This window comes from Cryptotermes secundus, unplaced genomic scaffold, assembly GCF_002891405.2.
Source record: "Cryptotermes secundus unplaced genomic scaffold, Csec_1.0 scaffold49, whole genome shotgun sequence".
NCBI lineage: Eukaryota > Metazoa > Arthropoda > Insecta > Blattodea > Kalotermitidae > Cryptotermes > Cryptotermes secundus.
The window spans coordinates 1745468-1769887 of record NW_019744106.1 but is presented as its reverse complement, the minus strand read 5'-3'; the positions used below and the strand labels follow the sequence as shown (position 1 = coordinate 1769887).

Below are 24420 nucleotides of genomic sequence, written 5' to 3'. Positions count from 1 at the left end.
TGCTACGTCTTTACAATGTCTTCACTAGCCGTTTCCTGGCAACGGATTTATAACAGTCTCACTGAATTACACACTCCAGATATTACACATAGTCTTCTCTTCACAGTTTCCCGTAGAGAAGTGAACTCTGTACAACTCCTTTCCATGACGGCTTCGTGTCCCTGATTCACGGCTTCTCAGCTATAACTGACTTTTCGGTTATTCTGCAACCGCTTATAATTCCTTGGCACGGACAACACAAAAAAAAACTCTTATAATCTTTTATTACAATGCAATTGACAAGCAACGAGTTATTACTATGTATTCCTTATGGTTGCCTGTATTAGTTGCTTCGAGAATGTTTACGGAATCGTTCCCTAGCAATGATGACATTTCTTTATTATTATAGAAACGGCCCATGTGTCACAATATTCTATAGGTGTGTCCAATATTAATATATTCCTTGGAATATATCTGTACAACTTACTCTTAACTATTGGTAGATCAAACACTGCAGAATCTATATTACGACTAACGATCAAAATGAAATGGATTTTTAATGGCACTGTAATAACACGTATGTTTATTCTTTCAAAGCACCACATTCTTTGCAGGAAGACCGTTCTTGAAAAGCTGTTAGTCTCTCTGCTGGTAAGTTCGATTTTCTTTAACCAGCTACCTACCTGCTTGGAGCGAGACCTTGGGACTCTACGAGTAACTAAGAAATTCTTCGGCTTTTATGAACCAGAATGCTCATTGCAGTGTTCCAAAGCTCCAACTATCGAGCCTTATTCTGAGCCAGAAGAATACACTCCATACTGTAATATTTAATTTCTTTAAAAATCAATACGAAGACACACACACACATCCAACATTACAACGCTCGCAGCCAAAAAGGAAGGACACATCACAGACACAGTACACACAGAAACGACTCCCATAGTGGACGAACCATACTATACGCGAGTTTGAATTAAGACATAACAGATGAATAATCTTAACAAGTTTTAGTATATACAAATTTTTTATTATAGTTGACGAATAATGTACTTTCTAAATGATTTTATGAAAGATACGAGATGGCAAACAATGTAATAGCTTAGCTTAAATAACGAACCTGAAGATGGCACTATATTGCCGAAACATGTAGTAAGAAGCGACATATGAAACTGAGTGCACTACATGACGGCCATTATATACGTATTTTTAAAATCCGTTTTAATATTACACTCCCGTCTATATCTATATCTCGCAAAAGCTCCCTTTCCTTCAAACTTTGAGGCCAAAGTGTCCTGTTAATTTCTCATCTCCCATATAACTCACCCTCCTTTAGTTCATGAGCTGTGAAGAGAAGACCCATGCAAAATCTGGATGCTTTCTGTACCCCAAAATAAAGTATGAATTCCAGCACTTCTCTACAAAGGTATCCAGGTTCGTGCACATTAGATCAGCATTGTACTTGTTCTGAGAATTGTATAAAACACAATAAACTCATTCCGTGGGCAAAATGCAGGCTGGTGGCACATAAACGTAATCACTGTTCTTGAAACAATCAAACTCAAATTCAAACACTGGACAAATTTATTGAGATAACACTCTGCGCTCTCTACGACACCCGAGCACATTTTAATTATTAATCTAAAATAATTTCATGTTTTTGCATCAAATTATTGTCATGTAGCAGGCAAAGTGCCTACTGAGAGACAGCCTCTTCAAAATAAAGTCTTCCCAACGGAAGCAGAACACTGATCTTCCGGGTGAGAAGCGTACAGACTGAGACAGTGACGTCATTGTGATTCTCTAACATAACATTATTTCGTTCCACTAATTTCCTCCTCACAAGGTTCCTAGTTGCTTAATTCAATATTCTCTTAGTTGATAAATAGAGGCTAGGACGTGAAATTAATGCAAGAATTTCCCAACCACTCCCGATATTTAAATTCAGCTGAGTATTCACAGGAGATCCTCCGACACGCTTTCAGTACTTTGAGGAATACACGCAGCGTCCATATTAAAGGTGATGTATAATTGAATCCAGAAGCCTTAATACTGTTATAAATTTTCAGTAAGCAGTCTTAAATTAAATTCTAAACGAAAACATCGAGATAAAAGTTCGAAACAATGGCTGTTATATAAAACAAGAAGTTCAGAGCAGAACAAGTAATGATGACTTTAGTACTGCATATGTTTCTAGACCCAGCATCTTTAAATGTTGTAGCGATCGTTCTATTTTATTTATACGAAGGATATGTACTTAAAAGTTAAACGATGTGCAAGTCAAAGAAAGGTTAAATGTCAAATGTCAAACAAGTTTACTGGTTTGATAACTTGAATAATAACATGAACCTTTGCATGGCCTAGACACAAAAACTTTTCAGCCAAATAGGATCCATCTATTAATTAAACCCATAATAACCTCTGTCTGAATGCTCAGAATTTTTAGATCAAACGAAGAAGATAAAATTACATTCTCTTCAGAATCCACACTAAATAAATGGAGATGATCTACTCTCAGATCCACTCAATCTACTTCATTTGGTGTGTGACGCCATGTTGAACACCCACTCAAAATCTTATAACATTACGGGTCTATTTTACACTCTTAGATGGCGGACGTGAAGAAAAAGATTTTGAACTGAACGATAGAAAATACTTCCCAAATTGTATCTGCTTTTAAATTCTTCGTCGTGAATATAACATTAAATTTCGCTTAGTGGGTCTATTCGGCACGGCGGCCAATGATTGGCCTATTGTAGCCTGCCCCGGGTGATTATGATGATGGAGAATTTGGTGGAATGAAGATTGGCAAGGGAAACCGAAGTACTAGGAGAAAACCCGCCCCAACGCCATTTTCTCCACCATAAATCCCACCTGACCAGACCCGGGATCGAACCCGGACCGCCGCGGTGAGAAGCCAGCGCGGCCGAATATATATATTTATTATAGTCGTCCAAGAATATCAGAACTTTTCGACGTTTTCAAAAATTTCCCTATAATTCGAGTAACAGCCTGACGACTATATAGAGTTTCCATTTGCTAATAACTAGGCTTTAAGAGGTAGAGTAGGTATGGAGTCGTAAGCCCCACGTATTCTTAACTCCTGTAGGAGATGAAAGTGATTGATGATCCACGTGCTCCTCGCCCCTGCATTCCCCTGGGATGAGCCTCCAGCATGAAATGGACAGGAACAAGTTTAGGTCTATTGCTGAACACCCTGCAGGAACTAAGCCCCGGGCGCTCGATTCCTAGGGACCTCGCACAGATAGGCTTAAGGAATAATGCGGCTTCAATTTCAATATTTTCTTTGCATTTGCATCCGATATTTGGACCAGCTGTGGTCCATGTCAATGTCACTTGAGAATGGAGTTTGGAATATTTGACTTCCTTTTCCGCCCAAGTTGGTACACCATCGCGTTTCCCATGGGAAGGTCTGCTTTTCCTCCGATGCTGCCAATTCCTAGCATTCTCCAGATACAAGCCTTCTGAATACTTGGTTAAATATGCTGTCAGATGTGAAACGGACATTTCTGTCTCTCATCTAGGGGCCGGATTACAAGTGAAGCAGCTTTCATATTTCCTCTTTGAGTTCCACAGACATTTCGAGCTAGTAATGAAATATGTACGGAATTTTGATATGAAATTCATATTTTTACGACTAAAAAATTCCAGCCTAAATATTCAATTACGAGGCAGTGAGAAATAAACACGCATTTCGGAAAGCTAACATTAACTATGTAACAAATGAACTACCAAACCAACACCCCCCTGTGGGCATTTTAAAAATATTTGTATTCATGTTTTCAAAGATCCAGACAGAAAATAAAAACACCTGATTGAAAAATGTCTGTTGCTACATAATTAATTTAAGCGACAAGAATTATCATTCTACGGTATTCGAGTATGAGACAGTAACAAGATGGAAATAATCAATTACCAAAAATAGGACAGCCAAGATGGAGTAGGGTAATGAAGTCCACCTAAACAATCGTGTAGGCCATAATTCTGAAAAACTGATAGTTGCTCAGGAAATTCCATACATGTTTGGAACATANTACCGGTTCTCACGGTCTCTTCGCTTGCAGATTTCTTATATATTTTTTCTTCTACCCTGAAGATGGAGGCGATACGTTCCTCCGAAACGTCGGTTAACACCACATATACACGGTGCCAAATCCCAGAAGACTGCTTTCTTCATATATATTCACTATTTCTCAAGAACTCACCAATGGAAGTACTCCTGAGCCAGTCGAACCCAGTCCATGTCATATATTACTATTTTAAGAACCATTTCAATAGCATCTTCCTATGAATGCCCAGTAAGTTAATGGCCTAGTTTCTTGATGTACATATAAACCTAATTGTGCATGCGGTTTTCATTCCCTCACGCAATCTGCATATTCTGTCCTCTGTTCCTGAATTTGATATGATCACCATAGCGATCCTTGGGTAAAGGGTATAAATTATTAATCTCCTCATAAAGTAATTTGCTCCACATTTTACTTGTTACATTTTATATACGAATATTCTCCTCAGCACCATAATCCTCAGTACTCAGAATCTATGTTTTGGCGAAGAAGCAAGCCTCATATCCATCCAAAACCGTAGATTTTTATATATATTTTAATGTTCATGTTCATAGGCTAGGACCAGATAATCATTTCTTAACTGGATGGCAGTAAGCAATAGCAGAATTTAATTGGCCCATTTTCATTAAGAACGTAACAATGATATCCTACTTGTCCACAAAGAATTTATTAGTTGAGCTTACGTTAAAATACTGTCATACATTCTGGTGGCTAGGTACGAAGTCATATCTAAAGTACACTTGGTGAGTTTTTGGTCACTCTTCATCGTTTCTTTTTATCAACGTTTCGGCGACTGCTCCCTGTCTCCGTCCTTAGGTAAAAGCCGACTAAGTTGTGCCTCATAGACACTACTAGTCATATCTCCTGTCCGGATGCAGGATGGAGACAGAGTTCAGTCTCCAAAACTTCGATTTTAAATAAAAAATGATGGATAGTATGAAAAATCCAATGACTGTATTAATATACGATCGTAATAAACTTATAGTTCATATTTGCACGTATGAAGTAATTATTATTAACTGATTAGCTGTTGAGGAAGGCTAAGGAAAACGCATATGTTACAAAACAGACATAAACGTGGATCTACACGACTCATAATGCCTCGATTTTACAAGATCTGACCTTGGGCATATCTGTGTGCGTGTTGCAACGGCTACAAACTGCGACTTATACGCTGATTCCTGAAGCATTAGCGCCTAATGATGAACGGTGTCATGTGGAGATGACGCTGAAGAACGACAGACTGACAGAAGACAAGCAATCTGCGTCCCTAATGACCTCACCACCCAGCAACAGGTGCAATGCAACTTGAGCGTCTGCCAGAGGTCGTTCTCAGTACGTTATGTGGGTACAGCAAATCCCAGACGATGCAGATGGTGCAGCTTTGGGCGTATTCTTTAACTAAATATTGCTGGGAGAACAAATCCTAGGAGAGGAAGAGCCTCGTGAGAAATGAAGCAAGCATGGGAGACATAGTACGTGCATACAAGCGCACAGCCCGAAACTCTGATGAAAAGAAACAACTTGGAAGATTTGCGGGTAGGAAAATCGTCAACATGTTCACGAAATTCAGTCGAATGTGATCCATATTTTCACGTCTTAAACTGTTTATCGTACTACACAGTCCGTCAACAATGCAACAAACAACATGTTTCGGCCCTAAATGGCCATCTTCAGGTGTGTCTTACTATGCTAAAACTCTTACACTGCACTAATATTGTCCATTCGTCACACATGCGACTGCGTATGATTTAAAACGTCATATTCGTAGTCAATAGTAAGTCCAAATTGAGGCCGTAGAGCTGAAGGAAAGAACGTATCGCATATTGCTTCTTTTAATAGCTGTGTTCGGTCCAAAGTTTCCGGTTACAGTTTATATTGTGTAAAAAACAGGTAAAGCTATCCCTGCAGACACCATGAAGGACCATAGGTTTGTAAGACGTCGAGGCTCCCACATTTTCTAGACAATCGGCTCACAGAAGGCGGTGAGCTTGTCAGCCTTAGCCGCCCGCCATTCACCCCGAAGAATATTCCTGGTGCTCACTTCTGTCAGAGGCTGATTCGACCCCAGGGCCACAGTGCAGCTTGAGGAATTAGGTCAACTGAAAAATCCAATGACTTCATCGGAAATCGGACCCGCGATCTTCCGGTTTGTAGCATAGTGCCTCAACCAACTACGTTACGGAGTTGTGTACCTTAAGATATCCTCTTATATCTAACGATGTATCCGCTTTTCATTTCCGTTTCCCGACTACATTTCCGTGCTGGAAGTTACTACAACTTTGGCACATAGCGTCACTGGGTTTAGCTATACACTGACGTCGATTTCTGGCAAATATGTCACTGTGTATAACATTCGGTAGTGAATGTTCAGAGCGGGAGATTATTGTGTTCCTTCGGTTTTACTGGCATAGCAACGAATTAATTTTAATATTGTAATTGAACTCTCTTAGAGGTGTTAGACAGAAGTAATACCGTGCAATGTGAGAGAGATGGGGTAACGGTGCACAGAAAACCAACTGATGTTACCTTACTGCAGTGTGAATCAGAACACAATGAACTGCTTTCCGTTTCGGAATATTTGGGAAACTTTCCAGTCAATATTTCCTACATTCCCCCTTTTACCTCACAGTGTTACAAAACTTCTTAAAATCTGAAGTATATTCTTGGACCTAGGCGAATTATATGAAATGAACAAAGCACCAAAAAAAAAAGTACATGAAATTCTGAAATTTTACTGTCAGGGTTCCCTTATAAATAATGGCTTTGACAACAAATAGCAATATGTGCGATTTGAGGTCCTGATGCCGGTGTCTACATGAAGAGTACTGTCTTCTGGGATGTAACGCCGATCAGTCTGGCAGAAGTTTACAGACGCTTTAATGCCTCTATTTTCTGAGTTGGAAGAGTGAACCACGCAACAAGCAGCAATAGCTCTCTCTAAGTATAAAAATAATTACGGAAGTTGTAAGTCACATTTAGTGCGAGTACATGAGACCATGGCATTAAATTAGCAGATGATTATACATTTTATATGGATGTAGCACACATGGCACCGCCTCTGTAGTCTAGTGGTCAGAGATACTGTTATAGATCCAGAGGTCCGTGTTCTATTCCCGGCGCTACCAGATTTTCTGAGAAGTAGTGGGTTTGGAACGGGGTCCACTCAGCCTCGTGAGAGGATAACTGAGGAGCTATTTCAAGGAAATAACGGCTCCGGTCTATAAAACCGTAATTATCGGCAGTGGGGATTCGTTGCGCTGACGACGAGACACCCTCCATCCGCAGAACTTGGCACTAACTTCGCCGACAAGCAACGCTCGCTCGGTCGGTATAGTTCGCTTGCGGACTCAAAGACGGAGTTTCTTTTTTGTAGCACGCATGGAGGAGACGAAGAATGAATACGGAAATTTTGTCGTAAAATATTAATAGTTTTATGTTCTAATGATATACACGTAAACATCCCCCTACCTGTCCAGGGCGATGGCTACAAGATGCAGAATGGAGGCTGTACAGCAGAGCACGTCACTAGATGTCCACATGTCGCAGAGTTCTGGTCCCAGCGTCCACTGCTTGCTGACCTCGTACACGGCGCTGAGAGGCATGACGAGACAGGCCACCAGCAGGTCAGCCACGGCCAGGGAGAGGATCAGGTAGTTCGCCACGTTCTGCAGGTTGCGTTCCAGCAGGATGGCAGCGATCACAAACACGTTACCTGCGCAACACAACACACACTCATTTTCTTAGCGCTTTTGTGTCATAATATGTGATATAAAAGAGAAAAGAATATGAAATAGTAGCTTAAAATAAGGAAGGAAACGTCATCTTAAAGGACAAAGCCGTAGATGGGAGAATAACATTAAAATAGTGTGAAATGGATTTATGTGGCTCAGTTTATGGCCCAATAATGGGCTCTTGTGAACACGGTATGAACCATACAAGGATCCATATAGGGCAAGGGGTAATCTGACCACCTCATTCTCAATTTCGGTAGGAAGACCTGTTGAAAAACGGACATTTCAAAGACCTCAATGAGAAGAGGATAACATTAAGCTTTTACCGGTTCTCACGGTCTCTTCGCTTGCGGATTTATTATGTTTCTTTCCTTCTACCCTGAAGATGGAGGCCATACGTTCCTCCGAAACGTCGGTTAACGCCACATATACACGGTGCCAAATCCCAGAAGACTGCTTTCTTCATAGTCACCGCCGTGAAAGCCTCAAATCTTACAATATTAATACAGTTTGTAAGGAAGAGATGTGGACAGAACTGGCTTAGGATTATACCCAATGGAGGGCTTTGGTGTTTGTAATTACGTCTCTGAATAGATTACTGAGTTTACTTTAAAGGTGAAATACTTGAACTTAACAGGACAATACATGCATCCATATCCTTAAATTTTGGAATCGAACAGAATTTGATGATGCATGTGGAAGGCGCAGAAGAAGCAGAACGTCATAGACACACAAGAACACTGTTCCTGCAGGAACGGCTGGGGTGTCAGCTAATAAATCAGTGGGTGCTGTCTGTAACGTGCGGCCATCAGGATAAACCACGGCTGTCACCCTGACGACCCAAGCGGTCAATCAAGGCTGGGTCTCACCACACTGCTTAAAGACGATGTGGCTGGCATATCGAGCTGCAGCACAATGCTTCGTAAACCTCTCAGACCCTGAACATATAGCACGAGGAACTCATACAGAGTTATAGATACGAAACCTAAAGGGAGACTTAGGCCTAGGTGGGAGGATAATATTAAGAAGAATCCTAAATAAATATGGTATGAGATTGTGGACTGGATTCAATTAGTTCAGCATACAGCCCAGTAACGGCGTCTTATTAACGCTGCAATTAACTGCCGAGCTCCAGAAGGTTAGAGAATTTCTTGACAACCTGGGAAATCATCATATTCTCAAGTAGGGCTCTGCTGATGTTTACATGTTTACATTTTGTGACAGTCACGTGCATGACGATACAACTTACAAGACAAACATATGTAATTGTCTGACTAGCTTCTGACAATGACAATTTCAGTAACAAGTGTGTTTAAATATTTTACTTGCGGTGTACTGTGTCATGATTGTGTCACGCAGAAACCAGTTTTATCATCTATGCGCTTACGTTCAAACTGCTAAAATACAATCTCAATTCTATTTTGATCAAGCAGATTGGCCTACTGCCGATCACAGTGGCCGCACGGTCTAATGCATGAACCGTCTTCGCCCTCTCGAACACTGGAAACGTGGGTTCGAATTCCACTCGAAGCATGGATGTCTGTATTATGTGCCTTTATTCTGTGTCTGTGATGTTCTGTGTGTACACAGCGGCATTGCGACAGGCTGATCCCCCGTCCAAGGAGTCCTACCGACTGTGTATAAATTAAGAAACTGAAAAAGCAGCCAAGGTCCACAAGGACTGTGGCGCCATAGACAGACAGATAGATAGATAGATAGATAGATAGATAGATAGATAGATAGATATAGTGATAACGCTCTAGACTTATATTTGAGAGCTTCACCCTTAGCATCTCAGCCGGAATATCGCCTATTCTGGCTGAGGCTTATCATCGTTTTCCTCAGTCCCTCCAAGTAAATGTCGGGATTGTAATTCGATTAGGTCACGATGGCTTCCTTCCAATTTCTATCAAATTCACTATTTATCTATTATACCAGTATTCGACGCAATATAGTTTTAAATACTAACAGAGTCATAAAATAAACCACAAGAAGTAAATGTGCTTTTACTGAAACAGATTTCACAAGGAGATAATTACATAAAACATAAACGAAAAACGTCTCTTAGGTTTAAAGATGCAGTTTCGAGGTTCGGGTCATAAGCGTACGGTGTCTAATGAGATGGAGAGATCACGAATGGTAAGTAGCAAAGGATTTGGAAGGAAGCGATCGTGGAATGTTTGAAGGCACTGTCCCGGAAATCGTCTAAAGCGGGGCCGACGAAAATCACGAGAAAACTGTATAAGGAACCTGGTCGTTTAAGATGAAGTCGCTGAAACTGATCGCTTGCTTGTGAAGAGCAGAGATTCCAGTAGATAATTGAATTGTACTAACACGTTTCTCGTATTTAATAAAATTGATGCTTACTTCTTGGCAGCATATAACTATATTCTGTTGTATAAACTTCAGAGTTCTCACATGAATGAGAGTAAAAATTGGTAAATGTTCATGAAGAAATGGAGAAGAGCATCAGAGTACTCTTAAAAATAGAAGTACTTCCTGTGTTATGACAACGTATCGCTATATATTTTTATTTCATAGAGAGTTGAAAAATAAAATAATAATATTCCAAAGGATATGAGGAGCAAATAAATTCTTAACTTTTCTAGTATTATTTGGCATAGTTTCTCAAGCTCTAGTATTTCCGTTAGAAGACGAAGAATTGATTTACCACCCAACTACAAACTACTTTATTCAATACACATCCTATATAATTCAACAGGGGTTTAGTGAGAATAATCATTCCAATGTTTCTGTGTGATTTTCGTGAGTTTCACATTTATTTTCCGCTTCTTTGTAGTAAAGTTCGCGTGAATAGGGATATATTTGAGTCAATTTCAGAGTAAATCTTCAGAGGTACATTACACTGAACGGAAAAAGGATTAAAACTTGGAAATGGTTTTAATGGTTGAGAAGCAATTCAAACATCCTTCAATGGAACCGCATCTTGAATACGTACGGGAAAACACAGACACTAAAATCAATACATTCATCAACTTTAAAGTTCCAATCCTCTCTGCTGGTTCCATCCAGCGGATCTCCCGGCATTAGGCATTTGTTTTACACTCAGAGGAATCTTTTGATGACCTAAAATTACTGAGGCTTTCAAATTTTATCCTTCATCTGATCTACAAAGTAATGTAAGTTTTCTGTACCATCGCGTTTGTGTGTCCATCCCCTTATCGGAGTTTCAGAATGTTAAACCTAGGCCCTGACGCCAGAGACAACAACCAAGCTGGTTTCAGTCTAGAACGCTTCTAACGTATATTCGGTAGGTGACCATTTCGAATTTCGCCGGACTCCGACTATTGTGTCATGTTTCTCGTGGTTTCTCTTGAGTCCTCGAGGAAATTTTCAGGATACTAACATAGACCAGAACTGAAATTCTTCCACATCCACTTGATATTTTATTATTCTGAAATTATCCTACCATGCGACGCTATGTGGTCTGAGTTACTGATAGGGTCGTTATGAAAACTACAAAACGACAACCATGAGAAGAACTTTAATATTTTTAACTCCATCGGCAATAATGTCAGCGTGGCACTTGAACGAAAAGTCGATATCAAGGTAATGTCTTGCAAAATGTAACTCAACATGGCTGCAGTGCGAATTCCATATTTTACTTCCGGTTTTATGACACTAGCTAATAAACATTAACTCTTCAACCTCAAAGAATATAAGACAAAGATGGCAATGTAAAACGTACTGAAATACTGTAACATGATATTAAAATGGAAGGGCAAAACCGAACTGCAGATTTTCAACTTCTGTTTCTAATGACACACGACATTTTAAAAAAGACATGAATACCATGTAGGCGTAATTACAAATCAAAACAAAATTCCGCTTCTGTCGATAAAATGAAGTAGGAATTTTTTTACTAGATCGGGAAAGCCAATAACAAAAAAATTAATAACGCGCGGTTTTTATTTTCTCCTTTGCTTTTTTATGCAGACATACGAACCTGCATATCACTTAAAAGGCAATTAAAATAATGACAGTATTTAAATGGGATTGAGTTTCAATCAATAATAAGTTTCCCGCGTTGTGGTCTGTCAATACACATAGCTGTGACGACACGGAAAATCTTCGTGTCCATATTCTGAATTAGCACGTCAGAAGTTTTTTTTATGTTGTTAAATCGGTTTCACTAATATTATTTATCTCGGAAGAAATATACAAAATTCGAAATGATTATCTCTTCTTAGGCTCTAAGCTCGACATGCACTGACAGGATCTCACCTATATACTGATAATCGAGAAAACTCTCTCTCTCTGAGATCGGACACGTAAAATCATGGATCCTGTCCTGTTGCGCCATCATGAATAACCACATCCCATTTCTTTCTTCTGCTGCCCGGAGTATTTCAGAACGCTTGGGTGTCACAGCGCGGAGTTCTATGTGAGGACAGAATCTCTTGGCGGGGTTCCTGAATACAGTAAGTAACTTTCGGACTCCCTAATGCTCCTACATTTTTCTGAATAAGTAAGCGGCTGTCAGGTTCTCAAGAAGAGCTCTGTTCCATGTAGTTAATAGGCAATTTCAGTCGAATGTCTGTTCAACTTCACAGTAAATATATGTAAGTGCAAAACACTGAAAAATAATAATAATTTTTACTCAGAAAACGTAGAAGCAACGTAAATATTAAAATTGTCATTAAATAAATAAGTACAATATAAAGATAAAAGTAAAACTGTGCCCCAAAATGATTTTATTGTTACATGTACACCCATTGCTAGGCAACAGGTTGGTAAATAAGTGCCCGCGAAGACAGCTTCATGGTAAATAGTGCGTTGTTAGGTTACGCAGCAATAGAGGAGGTTGTGTTTTCTATGTCGTCCGAGCCACTCCCAGCGCTGGCAACGGACCAATAAACTCACAGTCTGAAAAGTGACACGTGTTTTCTGCGTTGTCCGTGCCGTGGCTACATAACACGAGTCCGCTTGCAGCTAAAAGGGTTCCAGAAGAGCTTTTAGTTGCATTTAAAGGCTCGAGGGTGATTGAACAAGAACTGGGAAGAAGACTTCATAGTTATTTGAAGTGCTAGTTTCTGTATTGAGATCCGTTGCTACGAGACGACTAGTAGAAACTGAGAATCCTAATGCGAATGTACCGGTGAAATGTAGAAGGGTGTAAATCAGCGATACCGCTGCAAAAGGTAAATTTGTCCCTGTGCTTAACTAGTTAAGCACTATGCCATGAAGGCGTATGGGGGAGTGGATGTATAGATCCATATTTTCTAAGAGAGTGGTCAGTTTCATGTCCCTGCTACTTTACCCCTGGGGTAAAATGCCCTCGCAACTATTGGATAGGAGGCTGGGTGAGCCCCAGGGCCGTTCTGAACGCTGTGAAGAGAACATTCTTGACCCTAACGGGACTCGAACTCCGACTCCTCGGTCGTCCAGCACGTAGCCCGTCGCTATACCTCTACGCTATCCCGGCTTCTACGCGACAGTGCCCTACTAAATGCAATTAAGAGATACTGTAAACGAAGCGCTAATAACTCCAATCATCCGAAATAGAACCCGTTATTTTCGTCACGTGCACCACCGTAGACGTGGCAATATTAACTGTTTCAGCTGTATGAGCAATATGTTAATAAAGTTGCTATACACACGGCACTAGTTTATGTTATTTTCATTCTGTACCCCTGACAGCACAGAGTGTCAGTTAACCCGTTATCATCTGGGTACTGTAGGTAAATTAACCCGTTACAATGTATGTGTAGTTCACGGAGAACAGCTCCTGTTTCACACAGCACTCACGTTAGCATTCCCACAATATTCCACAGGCTTGGGGACATACGAGCAGGAATTATGCTCAGACAGCAACTACCTAATACAACATAAAATTGAATCATTAAATGATAAATTCACCAAACATATGTGTATTTCGGCATTTAAATCATCTTCAGAGACGGTAAGCCAGAGCATTAAAAGGAATATAGCTAGTCTCAACGAATGTTAGCATTATAAGGAAAAATGTTTTACGGTTACATTGTTAACCTTAACGTGAAATGTTAAAATACAATATAATAATTAATGAATGTTGGCATTTTATTGGTATATTATCTATATTTCTTTAACGAACATGTAGAAAATTTTACTTGTACAAAAAGGCAATATACTGGCTACGTACTGTAACACACGCTCATAAATGTTCTTATGAAACGTGTTCACTTATTTGCAATGATGGGAAGAGACAATTTCGAAGACATATACATAAATTTGGGGATAATATTCAAAAGGACATTAAAAAGGAGAGTGTGAGGTGAAGATTGAATTCCTGTAGCTCATGACAGACAAGTGAGAGGTTCTTATGTATATGACTCTCTAGTCTGTACAAAAGGCGATGAATTTTCTTTAGTAGCTTAGCGACTTCTAACTTCCCAAGAACGGCTTTATGCCATGCAACTAGTTCAGAATTTATTTTCTTTTCCCTTGGCACTACAGCCCCAGTGGGCCTAGGCCTACCTCCATGAATTTCCGTTCATTTCGGTTTTTCTAGCTCTTAGTCATACGGTAGGACTCCTTGGGCGAGTGATCAGCTCGTCGCAAGGCCTCTACCTGTAGACAAACACAGAAAAACGCACACAAACATCCATGCCCTGAGTGGGATTCGAACAGACGATCCCGGCTTCCGAGCGAGCGAAGACAGTGCATGCCTTAGACGGCTCGGCTACCGTGACCGGCTCGGAATTTATTACAGCATATAAAAATGATTTTAAGTTCTATGATTAACTGTGTTGTTAAGTTGTCCCTTCTCACCAAAACAATGCGTGTCTTCAGGTTGCGGACGGAGGAGAAAGACTCAAGGAGGCAGTTCCTAAGAGGCTTGTGCCGAATAAGCTTCCGCGGAGAGCCGACAGAGGGCGGTCCTTCAGCTTGGTGGTTTTGAGAGGAGATAACAAACTCAAGGGAGCTAGCAAAGTTAGGGAATATTATAAATTAGATATACACTCAAACTTCGGTTGGAAATCCGGAGGAGATGAATTTCGAATACACAGAAGTAAAGGGTCACTGTACTTGAGTAATTATTATGCCATAAACATATATGGGGGATGGAGATACAGCGCCGCTATTCTTGACCTCGTCATCAAATGGAGATGAGTTATCAGCTTCATAAGCAGGCCGCTCTAACTCTGGGGTAATATCCTCTGGTACCTATTGCATATGACGTTCAGTGGGTTCCATATTCGGTCTGGACGCTGAGTAGTAGAGAAAAATTTCTTGGCCCTGCCGGGAATCAAATTCCGCTCGTCCAGCCCGTAGCCCATGGCTATACAGACTGCACTATCTCGACCCTTAGAAGTAGATAGGATAATAATTTAACGCTGTGTGCCGCACTGAACAAGCATGTGACAGAAACCAGTGACGGGCTCTTGAGAACGCGGTAATGAACCTCTGGGTTCAACAAAATGCGGTGTTCTTTTACAAGATGAAAAACTATCGGTTTTTCTGAAGGATTCAGCGCCATCCAGCCAGTCGTTTGCAACGAGCTCTCGCGTTTCGTGGAGAAGGCTCAGTGATGGGAACTTGATAGATGACAAGGAACATTAATAATGAGAAGATTAAAACCACTATGTGCACCCATCCAACCAAATCAGCCGACTTCCACCCATGGCTACCATACACACAATTCTACTACACGAATTGGTGTTGTTATGGAATATACTTTGCTCTTAAACCCAGCCCATATGATACTATTTGTAGTAAAGCATGCCTAACACGGATGTTTCATAAGACTCAGTATATCATTTTGCATGAAACTGATACTTGTTGTTTTATTCTACTAATTACCTAGGCTCAGCATGTTCGGATGCATAATTAGTTGCAGTTTCAATTAATCTTCATCACTGGATACTCCAGTTGACGTACTGAGGTAGCGACAGGCAAGTGTGTTGAAATTTCTAGAAGACCCCTCACAAGACATTAAGAAAAATTCCGCAGTAATTCGAGCATTTCGACCGATGTAACTCCATGGAATAAAGTACGTCTCTAAGATTTGATTGTCGCTCAGCCTATCATGAAATACCCCTTCCTTTTACGGGGAGCTCCAAAATGCATTATTGTGCAAACAACAAACCGCCACTCGACGAAGTCTTGAGCCAGATGGATCCATTCCATTATTCTTACGATCCATTTTAATATCATGCTCACATCTAAGCCTCGTTCTCCATAGTTGCCTCTTCCCTTCAAACATTCACAAGAAGGTACACCAGTTTTTCACGCCCCCATGCTTGTTACCTGCTCCGCCCATGTCATCTCCCTTGGTATCGTCATTATACGGGTAAAATTATTTATTAATCTCGGCCCGGAGATCGGCCATCTTACCTGGAGTTCTTCGTCAGTTTCCTCCCTCTTTCGAGGCAAAATGCAGGTCAGTGTCTGAAATTTTGTCACTACAGTTTCTTTCTACAAACTTTTCCACTCATTATTCAGTAATCTCTTCGTTTCCAAGCTACATAATAGGAGACACTGAAAGCGTGGGAAAATAAATCACAAGAGAATTAAAAATACCGTGAAGAGTACAAACAGCAGGCGTGAGATGGGAAGTAATATTTTGTTTTCACAGGAAGGTGGCCTGAAGACCTAAACACAAAGAGGATAATATTACAACGGACTTTAAAGAAATATGGTATGAGGGTTTGAACTGGAATCTTGCGGCTGGTTGTTACTGCTGAACGACTATCAGCTTCTTTTTTTTTTATTTATTTATTAATCAGCAATCAGAATTTTACATTCTATAAGCTAATGGTCTGTTTGGTTCGGTGTCTTGATGAGGAGTCGTCCAGCGACGGATCCTCGGTACCTTACATCAGGTCAATTGGCCAGTTTCTTTTTAGTCGTCTGTTGACTACTCTCGCCCGTAGCGCCATTATGAGTGGATTTGTATGTGTTTCGATTNATCAGCTTCTGAAGAAGAACTGTATTCCACAGTTTGAATTACACTAAAAATAAATTTCGGACTGGGAATCAACTAACATAAAGCAAAGCGATTTTCCTTCTAATACTTTAATACGGATGTGACATTTGTGTTCTTATGAGAACTATGAAAAATTCAATGTGCGCAAAATGCTTTTAAGAGGCATGAACATTTCTGTCGGGATATGGTGAGAAATATTTCTATGGAGCAAAATTTTTATGTATATTTTCAATATAGAAAGAGAACCATGACTTCAGAGAAAAGAGGTTGCAATATGAGAGAACACTGCAGAGCGGTGTAATTTCCCATAACGATCTTGCGATTTAAACCCAGACAGAAGAATTATAGAGCAATGCTAGGGAGAAATTGGTAGTTCGGAACACGTCTTAGGTCTGCTAACAAAAAAAGATGAGAACGGTCTTAAAATCTTGAAAGAAACAAAAAAAAAGACAAGCCAGAAATAGAACATGTATCTAAAAAAAAATATATAACTATCTTTCTTGCTTTTACTTCCTCAGGGATGCCAATATCTTATTAGATGGATATCCATGTAGTCTGGTATACGGTTTCCGATGTTTCGGAGGAACGTACCGCCTCCATTTCCAATGTTAAAGAGTAAACCAAAGATAATTTCTTAGGACGCATCCCAGAAAACTGTATTCTTCAAGACACATGTTCGATCTATCCGTGTAACAGGGCGTGGAGGCCCATAGGGTTGTGAGACGTTGAAGCTGACACATTGTATAGACAAACGGCTCACGGATGGCGGTAACGTTCTCAGCCTTATGCGCCGGCCGCCCTTTACCCCCCCCTCCAGGAAGATTCCTGGCACTCATTTATGTTAGAGGCTGAATGGACTTTGGGCCATAGTGCGGCTTGAAGGATTAGGCATATTGAAAGAACCCATCTTATCGGGATCGAACCTGGGACCTTCCGGCTTGTAGCATATTGCCTCAACCAACTACGTTACCGCGTGCCCCACATATCAAATACCAAATAACAAATCATGCTGATGATTTATACAAACGTAAATTTACAAGAAGTATATTTTACATGTATCGTAACAAATTCAGATAGCAAATAGGTATCATGGTTCGGTGTTCTCATGGAGGGGACTATGACGAGTACCAGCTTATTGAATCTGACGTCGTGTAGTCTGATAAAAATTTACATAACTTTCCGAGAAACGACAGTAAAATCCTACCGGACCATATAGAATTAAATTCCAGAATACCGTACTCTTTAACTATGAATTAGATTTCCGCCCATGTTGGACTATACGCTCATATACAGAGAAATTTCTAATTCTAACACATAACAGGAGATTTCGTATTCATGGACAGACGGTGGAGCTCTGCATTGCCATCAACGCAGCCTACTTTACATTCATCATTCAGAAAGCCTTAATCAAGGAAACTGGTGAAATGAAAGGGCTGTTGTACAAAACAGTATATGGTTTTTAGTTCGCTTAGCATACGATAATACTGAACACATAACAGGCTTCAGGTTTCGCTTTCGTATCTGCAACGTACCATTTAGTGGCGGGAGACAAAGGGACCGAAACTGCATCGTTCGTAACCTCACTCTTCATTTGCATGTGCAGTACATTGAAGGTGTAATAATGTTATCACTGACAGGATGGGGTAAAGAGGCACCCTCCTCCACCCCTAATGTGTGTGACAGATCTCTGCTGTTGCTACTGTACGTAAACACAGACCAAGCCTCAGCGGGGGTGGAAATGTAATTAAGCTCACGTTGGCCTGTTATTGGTTACATCACTTTTCAAATTTCAATATTCAATTTGAATGGGTAAACAAAAGAACATATATTCCATGAGTGTCGTGTGTTATATGCTTAAAAAAGCAGTTCAAGAAATATGGCAACTACAATATAAATGATTCACTTCTGGTTATTTAATAATGCCTGTTCAACTGTATAAGTTTATTAAAACCATTACGCGTCTAATGATAGGCTGAATATCAGTGATGACTTAGGCTTTGAAAGGAAGAGACTGTGGCCTGTATTTACTTGGATGTACTGAAGAAAATCATTAAGAACTCAGTAAAAGCCTCTTTCCGGGTCAGAATTCGAACGGCAGACCTTGCTAAATACGAATCAGAAATGACTCTCCTACAACGACATTAACTCAGAGCAAAATGATAGGCAAGTAATGTAACACATATGTTTAACACAGCTTGTCGGCCTGTAAGAAGCTTTAGTTGAATACGTCAGAAAATAAAGGGTGTGGGGGGTAAAGCTTAGTGTAGATGAGAAGATATATTCAAAAGGAATATTCTCAGATACAGTTTTGAGGATCAGGTTGAATTCGCTCAGGTCGCCATTCGATGCCGTTTTTTTGTAATGATATAATCGGGTTTCGTAAGAGAGACCCTCTGAAATACAAGTCTGAAGCGTTAACACTTGGGCTAACTTGCCATGTACCGGGCTAAGTCCTGTCCCCGCAATGTAAATTTTGTCATGTTAATGTACAATATATTTTCAGAGCTGCTGCAAATTCTACAGCCCTGAAATCTGGTAGACAGGTGCAAGTATTTACGGGTTCTCTATGAATATAGGTATTTTGCTCATACATTGTATAGTGAACAGATTTCTTTTGATTATTATTTCAAACATTAATTTTTAAGATTTGTGGTTTTCACGGCGGTGACTATGAAGAATGACGTCATCTGGTATGTGGCGCCGTGTAGATCTTCTGTGAACCGACGTTTCGGAGGAACATATCTCCTCCATTTTCAGGGCAGAAAAATCAGCGATCGAGGAACCAACTTGAGCAGGTGTCTGCGGTCGCCTACTCAAGCTGGTTTCTCGATCGCCGATTTTTCTGCCCTGAAAATTGAGGCGATATGTTCCTCCGAAACGTCGGTTCACACGAGATCTACACGGTGCCACATCGCAGAAGACGACATTCTTCGCTAAATGTTAAGAATTTTCTATAAAAGATAATTTATAGCTGCACGACATTGGGTGTCGGACATGTAGAAAAGGCCAATAGATAGGAAGCCCATAAATATACGTGTATAATATTTCAGGACTGTAGAGACTGCAGACAAAACTAACAATGCGGAGATAGGGCTTGCCAACCCCGTTATGCAATCTATACACTTGTTTTTCTGTACGGATTATACAAGATGGCGGAATTGGAGATCAATGAAAACTAAGCGTGCTCTTGTTTCAGAGTAATGTAACAAACCTGAAAGGTTATTCCTCTAATCAGGATGCAGCTTCAAGAAGAAGTAATGTTAAGTTCACCCAAACCCTTGTGTAAAACAGAATGTGCAACTGCCTTGAAATGTGTCGCCTTTCTAGGACGGCAACTTCTCCGGCAAGTAAGTGTGGCGTAGAGTCTAAGCACTGACAAGTTGGGCGTGAGTGTTACACCGTAGCATTTATTATCAGGCAGTGAACGTTGAACCGATTAGCGTCAGTCAGACTTTGTTACAGGTACAAATGCGTTTCATCTTGTGAGTGTACCATGTTGCCAAGTAGCACTGTGAAGCAAATCGTCTTGCACAGTGAAATATATTCGTAGCGAGGAGAACCTTTCTTCAAATACATAAAGCGTACTAAACAATACGAGTATGATATCAATATTACAAATATTAAATCGAATAAATAAAACAGAATGTGTTTTAACGCTTTTACCCAGAAGCCAAGAAACCTAATAACCTGAAATCTGGCCCGCGAACTTTAAAAAATCTCGAAATTATTTTGTTCTTACTCCCATGTCGCTTCTTTTCGCGGGCTGCAATTATGTACTTTGCATATAAGCGATATTTCTGTTTAGACTGTGATCTTTCACTTTATATGTAACATAAAATTGTATATATGTGACATTACGAAATTAATAATTTAATTCTGAAGATCACAGAAATTATGTCACAGTACCTCGGAATAATGATAAAGACATCATCACGATCAATTTAGTAATTTTGCCGCCCTTCAGTACCAGAAAATGGATATTTTTTTTAATGCTAGTGGGGTGGGACTAAGTCCCTTGTACTGCGGCCACTTCTGGCCTATTGTACCAGTCCCACATGATAGGTGAGGGTGATTGTGGAGCAATTGGTAGAATGAAGATTGGCAGGGGAAACCGAATTACTCGGAGAAAACCTGCCCCAGCGCCACTTTCTCCACCACAAATCCCACTTGACCAGACCCGGGATCGAATCCGGACCGCCGCGGTGGGAAGCCAGCGACTAACCGCTTGAGCTATAGCATGGCCCCTGAAATTGGATATAGTATGTATACAACCCTCTAATGAGAGCAATCCGAACTGTGGAACTCCCTCTGACGTTATGTTTCGTGCATTCAAATTCACTATGAAGCTCTAGAGGAATATAAATTGCTGATGGTTAAAAATTAGTTAATTAAATAACGAAATATTTATATAAGATTATCGTCTTAGTGCCCTGTTTTCAATCAAAATTGCGACGCTAACTTAAGACCAGCAAGGCCTGCTCTTTGCAGCTAGTTCCTAAATAACAACACGGCCGTTGTACTATATTCTTAACACTACAGCGAATCACAGTTTCGAGTGGAATAAACATCGCAGCGTCGAAGGCCTGCAGAAGAGTGTTCCACGATCTTCGACGGACAAAGTGTCGATCAGCCTCCGTCTCTTTCTGTTCTAACTGCAGTCAAAATTAAGTTGAATTTTCATACAATTTTATGCTGCTTGAAGTATACGAGCTTCAAAATAGTAAAATAATAACAATAACTGTGAGAGAAACTTTCACTACTCCTGTCACTGAACTTCCTTTCATTTGTTTAAGCAATCAACAATTAAAGTACTGTGTTGACAGCTTTACTGGTGAGCATAAAATACATGCTGCATAAAGGCATGAAATATCACAACCGCTATATTTCGCTAACCACACAAACATGATTTACATAGAAGGATTAGAGGCAGCCACATCTATACAATGCACCATGTACTCGGCCATGTACTCGTTTCTCGTACGACGATCTGTCTCTGAAAATTAATTTAGATTTTAGCGAAAGGCAAATTTGGATTCAAATGCATGTGCTGAACCAGTAAGAATGAAAGCTGAAGTCAAGTTTTGAATTTCTGTGTACACTTGATCACAATAATTTCCACTATATTCATTGTTTGGCTTGTAAGGAGAAAGCACGCAGGGAGCCCTAACTTAGTATGCTTTCCCTTTATGCAGTTCATGAAGAAAGGCATATTTTGAAACTGTTAATCAATGCAGATGACAAGGGATTCAAAAGCACAAGATACGGTTGCCGTTCAAATCCATGTAATCCCATCAGGCAATTGTTTCCAGATCAGCAGCATGCGAGGGGAGATAACAGTCAGCCTTCTCTTGTTATCTGCTGTTGAAATGGTGCAGATGAGACAGCATGAAAGGTGAAAGTGAGCCGACCTGCCGCATGTCCCCTTTCATGTAGGAAATGTAATCACAGGGACATTTCTCTTAAACATAGGACCATCAGCGCCAGAACAGCGCACACGTTTTACATCACAGCAGTTATTACGAAGAGGGTTAACTGTAGTAAATTCAATTCATGTTTATTTGCGTGCTAGAATAACAGACCAAAGGCTAATTGCAATATTAGTACGAGTAAAAAGAAAGAAAGAAAACAAAAGCAAACAAAATAGAAAAACAACTAAATTTACAGAATTTCAACAAAGATAAACATTTTCCTAAGACAAAGCAAAGCTCTTACTATGAAATGAGGAGATTAAAATATATTTGTTATAAATTCAATTAGTATTTTAATGACTGGCAGAGACATGACTTGTATAAAATAAAAAGAAACAATTCAATCTTCAAGGGAAGCATCCTGTTGTGTGTTAGTACTATATACGAGTTTTATTTTTCCTGTCGAACACAATAATACACCAGACAACTCCCTCACATTTCACTCTGCATAAGTGAGTAATGAAAGGGAAACGAACACCATTTTATTTTCGGTTTATTGTACGTAACATACAATGATTAGTACAATATATGGATCCATATAAGTACGTATAGGATCTCTTAATGTACCGCCTGATGATGGCGCCACGAGCTGAAACTCCTTGCAACACCGCAAGGCCAACAAACTCAGCACAGTGAAATATGAGCTAGTTGTTTGGTATATTGTTGTGTCTGACAGGAAAAACAAAACTCATATATAGAAACATTTCAAGTTTTAAATATAACAATATATAATAACAATTCAGTCCTTCATCCATTTACATGCTTACACAACAACCCAAAGCTCAACAATAAAAGAAGCAGGAACAAAGATGGAATCAAACAAATACATATAAATAAATAAAGACAAATCAAACCAAGGCGGCTTGCACAATAATAAACATTCAATGAGCTCAATCGTGCCAGAAATTGTGTGACTAGAATATTCGTACATTAATACTGTACACAATTAACATTTTAATAAAAAGAAAAGAACCAGTATAAAATATTATTAAGAAAACGGTTTAATTTTCAAATATATCAACGTCCCTGCAAACAACAATAGTAGCAGAAGTGCACCTAGTAAAGGACAATTTCTTACTTGAGGAGCATACAGTGAACAAAGCAGCAATGATAATCCAATTAGGTTCGATTCACTTATTAAAGTGACTGACAACAAATAAAATTCCAATTACAGACAGGCGCTGGCGAAACAATACAGCAATGAAGAATAATTATATGTAATTTTTTGTTCTTACATGCTAACTGAACGCCTGCAGAAGTCAATTACATTTATGACCAACAAATTTAAATTAAAGAGAACAATACAGAGTTGTATGACAGATCATATTATAAGATATTCTTCTCAATAGTAGATGCAGGAGAAGCGAAAGTTTATAAAAATAAATATCAAGAAAATACTGTAACTAGCCATGAACCAAGTTAAACAGAAGACTCGTGTTAAGAAAATGGTTATTAAACTTACTGACGTTGTTACACATTTCATTTACGACTAAGCCGCAGCGAACAGAAGGACACTCATTATGGGAAAGAGAAATATAAAAGGTACTAGAGTTGCATCTAATTACGACCATAACTTTGACACCAGCGGATTCTAAAAGTGAAAGGCAGACAACAAAACCGTTCTAAATATTCTTTCTAACTGTAGCCTCAAAGCAGCGCCATTTTACTTACAAAATGTTCAATTCTAAGTTATACAAGACATAACTGCACGAATTATGATTTATAAAGGAACCTATTGCGATAAAAGGTAGGGAATTTTCTCTGACACATTCTGTCTTGCTGGGTTTGAAGCTCTCACAGCAGTGCTCATGAAAAGTGCTACCTTCCGTTATATAAAGTCATGTAGTCTGATGAAAAGCAACGGCTGATTCTCAACAGAAGATGGAAATTCTCACGTTCTACTTTGATCGCGTCGGTGTTAGTAAGAGAATTTCTTACAACACAAGAAAAATCATTCAGTTCTCTATGTACTTAGACGCCAGTCACGGTAGCCGAGCGGTCTAAGGCATGCACTGTCTTTGCTCGCTTGGAAGCCGGAATCGTGGGTTCGAATCCCATTCAGGTCATTGATGTTTAGTGTTTGTTTGTGTGTGTGCTTGCGTGCGTTTTTGTGGTTGTGTACAGGTAGAGGCCTTGCGACGAGTTTATCATCCGCCCAAGGAGTCCTACCGAATGTTTAAGATTTGGTAAACCGAAGTGAAACTGAGAGTTTCATGGAGGTAGGC

The 24420-nt window shown here is 39.8% G+C and overlaps 1 protein-coding gene across 2 annotated transcripts in view; it reads right to left on the bottom strand.

Moving 5' to 3' along the window:
• The window catches only part of LOC111874370 (5-hydroxytryptamine receptor), a 260670-nt gene that overhangs the window by 67406 nt on the left and 168844 nt on the right, over positions 1-24420 (bottom strand). For both annotated transcript variants that reach the window (XM_023869819.2, XM_023869821.2), the window contains one exon: positions 7536-7779. In XM_023869819.2, the coding sequence (XP_023725587.1) occupies positions 7536-7779 (244 nt within the window). The remainder of the gene's footprint in view (positions 1-7535; positions 7780-24420) is intronic.